A 9,922-nucleotide genomic window follows, 5' to 3' on the forward strand; every position below is an offset into this window, starting at 1 on the left:
TTGAGTTGAATATAAAAGGTTACCTACTATTAAATAATCTTTTATGCAGTATTGTTGGCCACCAGTAGATGGTGATATATCCATATGTAAAGTGTGTAGCAAACTCAAATAATGTCTTAGATAAAAATAATTTGCTATTCACCTTGCATTAAGAATTAACGCCATCTAGTGGCGTTTAAGCCAAGATTATTTTTTTCTCATAACAGCCCAACAGTCCAGCTTTCCCTATTCCTGGGCTGGGTTCCTGGGTCTGTACCCCTGCTGTGCCCATTATAGGGGTTCCCCCATTCCTGGGCTGGGTTCCTGGATCTACACACCTGCTGTACCCTTTATGAGGACTTTCCACCATTCTTAAGTTAGAAGGGTCTCTACATACATTTGACCATATAGTGTATAACATTTTTTGCTCCCTTTAAAAAAACAATTCTTTTCCATCTCTTCTCACTGTCATTGATTTATTAAAGCTCTTCAAGGCCCAATGAGCCATTGGGCCTGATTTATTAAAGCTCTCCAAGGCTGGGGAGAACTCACTTTCTTTGGTGAAGCTGGGTGATCCAGCAAACTTGGAATGGATTTTTTAAATGTTATTTGCTATTTGCTAGCAAATGCTTTGAATCCTGGACCAGATCTATCCAAGTTTTGCTGGATCACCCAGCTTCACTGGTGAAAGTGTATTCTCTCCAGCCTTGGAGAGCTTTAATAAATCAGCGCCGAAGTGTCTTCTCGCACTAAGCACAGCTCTCTATCTCCGGGTCACACTCTCGGTAAATTTTCATTTTCTAGCACCAGAAAAACACAAACCAGCGGGGAGCCAGAAGCTTTTAGTGAGCTATTTTCCTAAGAAAGTAAGCACCGGTTTGGATAATCTCTGCCGAATCCCCTCTGGGCTACAAACTGTATAGGAATGCCAAGGATCAGAAACATTTCAGCGTTAGGTTGTGAATGTCTATTATCCATTTTTTATTCCTCAATCATTTTCTGACTGAGCTCATCAACACAAACTGAGAATTTTTCAGAATTTTTAGCAAAACTACAACTGGGTTCCCTGGGTATTAATTAGCAGTTTAATGTAAATCAAACTTAATATGCAAATTTAAAGTAATAATCACGCTGGATTGAATGAAAAAGGAGAAAAGATTCACTGAACTGCTCACCTGTGAAAGAATTAGTCACTGATATGCTTTGAGAATGATGACAGCAGTGTTCTGGTTTGCCCAATCTCGTGTTCCCCAAATTCCTTATTATTTATTATTATTATTTATTATTATTTATCATTATTATTTATTATTATTATTATTATTATTATTATTATTTATTATTTATTATTATTATTTATTATAAAATCTTACAAACACAAGCAAAGAGTGAAAACAGAACAAGTTCTAAATCTGATGACAGGAAAGAACATTTGGGATCAACAGCAACAAACTAATTGGAATTAAACTCCAGTGTTCATTTCTGTCTGTGCTAGGAATAAAGTTATCCCAGATTCCCATTCCAGAGGTGATCTCTAGTTACTGGAGGAATATAATGTGATTATGGGTCAGACTATTTCCCCTAATTAGGAGGTAATACAACTTATTGGGTAATATATATATATATAATGTATACACCCAGAGCAGCCTGTATATAGACCAGATACATCCTAGTATAGAGACATTTATCCCACTGTACACCCAGGGCTGCCTATAGACCGGATACATCCTAATATAGAGACATTTATCCCACTGTACACCCAGAGCCCAGGTGTGGTCCATGCAGCAGATTAGCAGCAGATAGACAGGGAAAAGAAAGCAATTAACACAGAAAGGCAATTATGATGCAGAGTGGTTTAGCAAACTGAATGTCATCTTGTTAGGGTGTAAGTTTGTATTAACCGCTATCATCATCATCATCATCAGTAGAAGCCAATATGGAAGGGGGATGGCTGGTACTTGTAGTTGCACAGTAGCCCAATCCTATTCACATTGAGAGTAAGGCTAGGACTCTCATGGCTGGGCATGCAATGAATCGGATAATGGGCAGCTGGGGGTAGCACTAGCTACGGAGGGGGATTTATATGCATGCCACCCCCACCCTCCAACATCCATCTACTCATTATCCTGACCATCAGGGGCCCACACTATAGACCGGAGGGAACTCCGCCTGATTATTCCCAGGGATTAGTGTTAGCTGGGGGATTAATGAAGATTTCTCATTAATACAATGGGTTATGTAGAAGAAAGGCATTAAGCGCCATGTCCTTGTGTTCCTGTGACAAGGGATGAGGGGCGCACGGAACATTTAATGTTGCTGCCTGATCAATGCTCAGTACATTTACTACGCAACAAATCTGGGGAATGGGGGTACCATTAGTTCGGAGGGCAGAATATTTCCACACTTTATTATCAGAGATGAGATGGGGATGATCCCCCATATAAAAGTGACACTGCAACCAAATGCTGTCTTTACATATCTATAAAATCTGATTGGTAAATCTTGCCATGTGTAGGAATTTATGACAACTTTCTGGAACTATCAAGACAACGGTATGGTATGGCCCCATCAGGATCTCCATTAATTCTTTTATCAATGAATACAGACTGGTGCTCATGATACACAATTTTCAATATACATAACAAGGATTTATCAAAGTCATACTTTAGGGAGATAAAATACACCAAGAGCAGGAATGTGTAATGTTTTGGTTATAAGTCAATGCTTCACAATGTGTCAACCTCCCAATCTAGCACCTATATTAATGCCCCCAGTAAACTTTAGGAGGTTGTCCCGGAATTCTGTTACCCCCAGAACTTGGCTGTGCAAAGGATGGCATCTGGGGGAACAGGGATTGGTCGAGGAACAGAAGACTATAGGGCAGGAGAGGTCCAAAAGTAGTCACAACGTCAAGCCAAAAAGTAGAGAAAGAACTCAGAGGTCTAACAGCTAAGGAGGCATCCAGGGGCAGAGAAAGTTGAAGGTTGACGGTCAGGCAAAAGGTTGGTCAAGGCAACGAGGGATGAGATGGAGCGTGGTCAACAATGGTGGAGAACGGTCAAACTGGGAAGCACACCCTCAGCTTCTAGTAAACCAATGCTATTATGGCTAAGCTGGTCTAGAAGATGAACGGCTTTTTGTGGCTTATGGCCAGTCAGTGGTCAGAGTGCAGATCCAGGCTAGAATCCTCAGGTGGCTCATGGGTAACAGGGCTATATTGAGGTAGATGGGTAGCACATTTCCATGAAAGGCTGTATTGTGAGAGCATGCCCGGCAGATACTAGTCACCCAACCTTGTTTTTGAATGGTACAATAATGAACGGGATCATGGTATGTGAATGAAGGTGCGGTACAATCATGGAAAAAGGTTGGTCTAGGTGCCATGCAATGAGAGGTCAGATGGAGCATGGTCAGCAATGGTCAGCAATGAAGAATTAAACTAGTAAGCATACCCTCAGCATCTACAAAACCAATACTATGACAGATAAGGTGGTCTAGTAGATATCTAGATTTTTATTTAGCTTATGGGCATTTAGTGGTCAGAGGGCAAACCCAGTCCAGCAGCCTCGCTTGGCTCATAGGCAACAGGGCCATGGAATTACCATGGAAAATATTGGTCTAGGTGGCAAGCCATGAGAGGTCATATAGAGCATGGTCAGCAATAAAGAATTAAACTAGTAAGCACACCCTCAGCACCTACAAAACCAATGCTATGACAGATACAGTGGTCTAGTAGATAGCCATTGGCTCACAGGCAACAACGACATGCTATAACCATGGAAAATTTTGGTCCAAGTGTCAAGCCATGAGAGGTCAGATAGGACTATCATAGGCAAGGTGGTCAGGTAAAAATTAATAGAATAAATCTGGCCTATAGTCAATCAATGGTCTGAGGACAAGCCCAGGCTAGAATCCTCTGTTGGCTCATAGGCCACAGGGTCATGGGGAGGTAGGTGGGTAACACATGTGAAAGCATGCTTGGCCAATGCTAACCACCCAACCTTGATGTTGCATGGCACAAGAGCGAACGGGACTTTGGTGTAAAATTGAAGATGGGGTACTGTGTAAAAAATGGTTGGCTGGGAGTCCTGTGTTCATAGATAGAGAAACTCTATTCAGGAACACATACTACAGGATGGCAACAGCGATCCTGATTGCTAGTAGTATGTGTCCTTGGATAGAGTTTCTCCAACCAAGAACACAGTCCCTATTCAACCTCAAGTGCCCCAGGGATTGCCTGCAGTCACAGCTGTGACCGCAAAGTCACATGAACTCTTCAGTTCCACTACGATCCCCGGGGCACTACAGGTTAATTACCCCTGTAGTGTCCCAGGGATTGCACACTCTTCTCAATGATTGCAGCTGGCAAGTATCTCTTACTCTGTAACATGCACAGTAATATGATATATTTGTCACATTTTTCTTGCAGTGGATAAAAGAAAATTGTAACAAATGTATCATAATATTACTATGCAGGAAAGTGTGTTACAGAGTAAGAGATATCATGTCATTGTGGGATAACCTGTAAAAAAAAATAGGTAAATAAACACAAACACTCAATACATTTATTTAACATTCATTTTTATTTTTTTAACACATTTTTTAAAATTTTTTAATCCAAATTTTTACCATCAAATCCCATTTTTTTTTTCGGGTCGAGTCTACCTGAATTTAAACAGCCATTTTCAGGTTGAATATAAGGACAACTCAAATTTGAACACCAACACTACTGCTAACACTCCATGTACCAGACCACTGACATTATGAACCCCCGGGGACTCATTCCCTACCCCTATCAGTCATATTACAGTCTGTGCCGATTATACTAAGCTGTCATTATTTGTTGCAACGTTATCACCTAAAAACACCCAATACAATAACTGTTTCTACTGCACGTACTCAGAGGACAATGTCCAATAAAAATACCAAACAATGTTGGCTTTCTGAAATGTCTAAAATATGGCAGAGAAATTGACAGATATAAGGAGAAAGGAGAGGAAAGGGTGACTCTTTAATGCTACAAATGTCCTTTTTGCCCCTCTGTCACAGATAGATGAACATGACTTGGACCAAGCTGATGAGACTCTTCAACCCTGCACCCAACTGGGGCCCCTCTGACTTTACTGAACAATTACCATTAAAGAAGGGTGGCTTTAGGGAGCATGGACAAATTGGCAGTCCCAGTTCCATCCCATAATAGTCCAAGTATTTTATGAGTATTCGGAAGTGTAACAGCTGAGGGGTAAGTGTATACACAGCAAAGAGACATCTATCTTCTAAATGGGAGATTCTACTATACTGATTGCCACCTCCGCCATGATACCCAAATCTTGTTCCTAGGTACTAAATCTTCTCATTCGGTAGAGAACCACATAAGAATATGTACCCACCATCGGCTATCCTAACAGTAACAGTGACTAAATCCACCATAGGCTATCCTATCTGTAACAGTGACCATACTACCATAGGCTATCCAATCAGTAACAGTGACTATATCCACCATAGGCTATCCTATCTGTAACATTGACCATACTACCATAGGCTATTGACCATACTACCATAGGCTATCCAATCAGTAACAGTGACTATATCCACCATAGGCTATCCTATCTGTAACATTGACCATACTACCATAGGCTATCCAATCAGTAACAGTGACTATATCCACCATAAGCTATCCTATCTGTAACAGTGACTATATCCACCATAGGCTATCCTATCTGTAACAGTGACTGTATCCCTCATAAGCTATCCTATATCCAAAAGTGCCTGTGTGTTTTATCTTCATTGGTGACCCCAAACACTCAGCCTTTAAAAGTCAAATTATTTCACTCATTTTGCCTCATTCTTTTAGTGTTATTGGCATAATTACCATTCCACAAGTTGTCCCTACTGAGTGTCCACTCCTTAGTCACCCTTGTCTCCATTTAGTGTTAATTTACCTCACAACTTCTGTCTACTGAGTGTCCACTCACCAATCACTCCACAGCCTTTTCCTTTTGAGTGTCCATTTACCAGTCACCCTACAACTTGACCCTGCTAAATACCCACTTCTCAGTCATCCCTACCACCTGCCCCCATTTTGTGCCATCTCGCCAGTCAACCCATAACAGCCTTTCCCTTTTGATTGCCAATTTATCAGTCATCTAACATCCTGTCTCTATTAGGTGTCCACTCCATGGTCACCCCTATCACCTGCCCCCATTTGGGGCCCACTCCTCAGCCACATCCATAACTTGCCCCAACTGAGTATCCACTCATTAGCATTCCCACAATTTTTGCCTTTTAGGTTTCCACTCACCAATCACCCCACAGCCTATCCCTTTTAAGTGTAAACTCAACACAACCCCACAACCTGTCCCTACTACGTGCCCTCTCAGTAATCACGCCACAACCTATATCTAGTTAGTTCTTACTCTTCACTTGCCCACATCTTGTCTCTGTTGAGTTCTCACTCATCGGTCACCCCACAACCTGTCCCTACTCACTAATTACCCCCCAATCTGCACCTAGTGAGCTCCCAATCCTCACTCACCCCACATACTCTCCCTATTGAGTTCCCACTAACCAGTAACCCCCACAGCTTTTCCCTTTTGAGTGCCCATTTATCAGTCAACCTGTAGCCTGTCTCTGCTAAATTCCCACTCCTCAGTCACCCCCTGCAGCCTGTCCTATTGAGTGCTCACTCATCAGTCACTCCATAACCTCTGCTCTGCTCTCTGCTCGCTGTCTCTGCTTAGTGCCAGCTCACTAATCATCACTATAACCTAGTGAGTTCTCACTTCGCACTTGCCCACATCCTGTCCCTATTGTTTTCCTACTCACCAGTCACTGCACAACCTGTCCCTACTAAATGGCCACTCACTAATCTCCCCACCACCTATACCTAGTGAGTGCTCACTCCTCACCCACCCCAATCCTTTCCCTATTGAGTTCCAACTCACCAGTCACTCCACAACCTGACCCTACTAAGTGCCCACTCACTGATATCCCCGCAGCTTATACCCAGTGAGATCTCACTCATCGTTCACCCCACATTCTCTCCCTAATGAGTTCCTACTCAACAGTTGACCTATGGCCTTTTAAGTGCCAAATTATCAGTCAACCTGTAGCCTGTCTCTGCTAAATTCCCACTCCTTAGTCACCCCCTGCAGCCTGTCCTATTGAGTGCTTACTCACCAGTCACTGCACAACCTGTCTCTGCTAAGTGCCCACTCACTAATCACCCCCCTAACCTATACCCAGTGAGTTCTCACTCCTCACTCACCCACATCCTCTCCCTATTAGGTTCCCACTCACCAGTCACCCCACACACTGTCCCTACTAAGTGCCCACTCATAATCACCCCACAATCTATACCTAGTAAGTGCTTACTCCTCACTCACCCACATCCTCTCCCAATTGAGTTCCCACTCACCAGTCTCCCCACATGCTGTCCCTGCCTGTTACTCCTAAGAGGCTGTAAAGCCTGAGGGCAGATTCCAGCTGGCAGTGCCAGGGCTGTGGTGGCAGACACAGCTGTGCATGATGACTTTAGGAAATGAAGGAGCTGACATTAATGGGGAGGTAGGAGAAGGGAGGGTGGCTGAGCTTGGTGCTATGTGCACTTTCCACGCCTCTCCCTATCACAACTAGAGAGGGGAGAAGATTCAGCACCACATTAGATGGACAGCTCCAGGGACTGGATAGCTCTCATCTCCTCCAGCGCTTCCTCTGAGCTTCTTCAATCTGCTGAGAGCGCTCAACAGGTAAATCTCATGCAGATGGACTGAAACTTCATTGTTAGAAAACTGAAGCAAGAGGTGCTGGTCCTGGGTATCCATTGGAGTGTGAAGAATAATAAAAGTGGGATTCTGGATAACTGGGTGGTATTAGAACCCTACCTTGTCCAAGATGACCAGCTTCTCCTTCACAACCATGAACAGCTCTGAGCCCTTGGCACTTTCCAGCGGGTTGGAGCCCTCAGAGGTGGGCATGGAGGTCACAGTGGTGTTGCCTTTGTTCCTGAGCACAATCTGCATGGTGGGCTTGGGTGGAAACTTGCTTCTCATCGCCATTCTCATCCATGATTTTAGGAAAGGGAAGTGTTCAGTGGTCAATTGCTTGGTCATTAATCTGGGGGTGACCGACCTGCTGCTCATCCTCTTCTGCATCCCAGTGCGCATTGCCACCTATGCCAAGCAGTCCTGGCTCTTTGGGAGTTTTGTCTGCAAAACCACCGAGTGGTACCTACAGAGCTGCCTAACTGTGAAGAGCCTGACCCTGGCTGCCATAGGGCATGCCAGATACAAGCATGTCATCACCCCAGCCAAATTAATCAGCTTCAGCAAGAGGCATGTGCTGGTGGTCCTGCTCCTTGCATGGGCATTATCCCTCCTGCTGCCCCTACCACACCTCATATTTACCCAGCTCAGGATGGGGCAGGAGGGGCTGACCTGCACCTTTGATATACCAGAGTATGCCTCCAATTTCATGAATGTCTTCAGCAAGTTGTATCCTCTGCTGGCTTATGTCCTGCCCATGGTCTTCACCTTCTTCTGCTACATAAGAGCTCTGAGGAGGAGGAATGAAAGGAGGAACCGTGTGCCCAACCCCCGCGGTCTCAGCAGGAAAATCACTTCCATGCTAATGAGTATCAGCTTGGCATTTGAGGCCATGTGGCTTCCAGAATGGATTGTATGGATCTGGGCTAGACACAGCAACTATGGCATCCTGCAGCCACCCAATACATTGATGATCCTGGCACAGGTCGTTTTATTCTTGAATTGTACTCTAAATCCTGGGGTGTTCCTTGCAGTGTCTGAGGAGTTCAGAGAGGGCTTCAGGACCATCTGGACGATGATGAAGTGTGAGAAGTGCCAGGGTCCAGGGGGAGTCACCAGGGCTGGGGAGAATGGAGCTGACATGGTACCTAGCACCATCCAAACATTGCAGGACTTCTGTCCACAGTCTGGCCATCGACTTTCTCAGGACTCCAAAACCACAGAGGAGAAGATCCTTCCAGATGTAGAGCACTTCTGGCAGGATCGCAGGAACACTACAGCTGGAGAGGACAATGACCCCATGCCTTGGGAACACCAGGAGAAACCCTAAATCTGGTGACTTCAGCATTTCCAACTTTAGGTTGTTTGGGCAATAGAGACAGGGACTCTTTACAGGTTGGTGGCTCTAGACAAGACAAAGAAGGGTTAAAGCCTACAAAGGTCTATGTAGGGCTGACGCCTGATTCATTTGTTGTCTTGAAGAACCAACTTAGCAAAGGGTCATCTTCTAGAACTTCTCAAAGACTAGCAACAGGTGGGACAGCCTGTGACTCTTCAGCTGTAACACCATTGGAAGTCCCAGCAGTGGAGGTCATGGTCAGCAGCTGGAGAGCCACTCTGTTCTAAGGTGAATCTTTCCTGAATGCTGCAAGCAGAAAGCTGTGCTGTGTCTGATGTGATGTTCAGTTTTACAACATCTACTAGTATTGCTAAAAGTGCTCAGAAATTGTTAAGGTTGGTGCTTGTTGATGCTTGCTTCAGTAGCAGTGCAAAAGGCTGCTTGGACCCCACTTTTTCTTTCTTTCTCTCCCATCACTCATTCTTTCTTCTCTTATCTTCACCCCTCCTCTTCCACTCTATTCATGTCTCCCCATCCTCCATCTAATCGTTATATTAATCTCTCTATCCCTCCACATCCCTTTTACTCTCTCAATCATTCTGGTATTACCTCTCTCTTTCTTTCCTTACCTCTATCACCTAATACTCCTCTTCCACTTTTCACTTGCTCCTTATTTTATTACATATCATTACTTCTGTTTGCTTCTCTCTCTTCTTTACTACTTTCTGCCCAATCATTTTAATATTTCTCATTCTCCCTACCCATCTCTCTCTCTCTCTCCCTCTCTCTCCCCCCCTCTCTCCCTCTCTTTCTCTCTCCCTCTCTCTCTCTCCCCCTCTCTCTC

General features: G+C 44.2%; 1 protein-coding gene across 1 annotated transcript; it reads left to right on the forward strand.

Moving 5' to 3' along the window:
- The first annotated feature begins 7,869 nt into the window (after window positions 1–7,869).
- On the forward strand, window positions 7,870–9,069 carry LOC140327573 (G-protein coupled receptor 151-like). The gene has a single exon (XM_072406961.1). The coding sequence runs from the start codon at window positions 7,870–7,872 to the stop codon at window positions 9,067–9,069; it is 1,200 nt and encodes a 399-aa protein (XP_072263062.1).
- Window positions 9,070–9,922: the final 853 nt, after the last annotated feature.

This window comes from Pyxicephalus adspersus, chromosome 3 (assembly GCF_032062135.1).
Source record: "Pyxicephalus adspersus chromosome 3, UCB_Pads_2.0, whole genome shotgun sequence".
Lineage (NCBI taxonomy): Eukaryota > Metazoa > Chordata > Amphibia > Anura > Pyxicephalidae > Pyxicephalus > Pyxicephalus adspersus.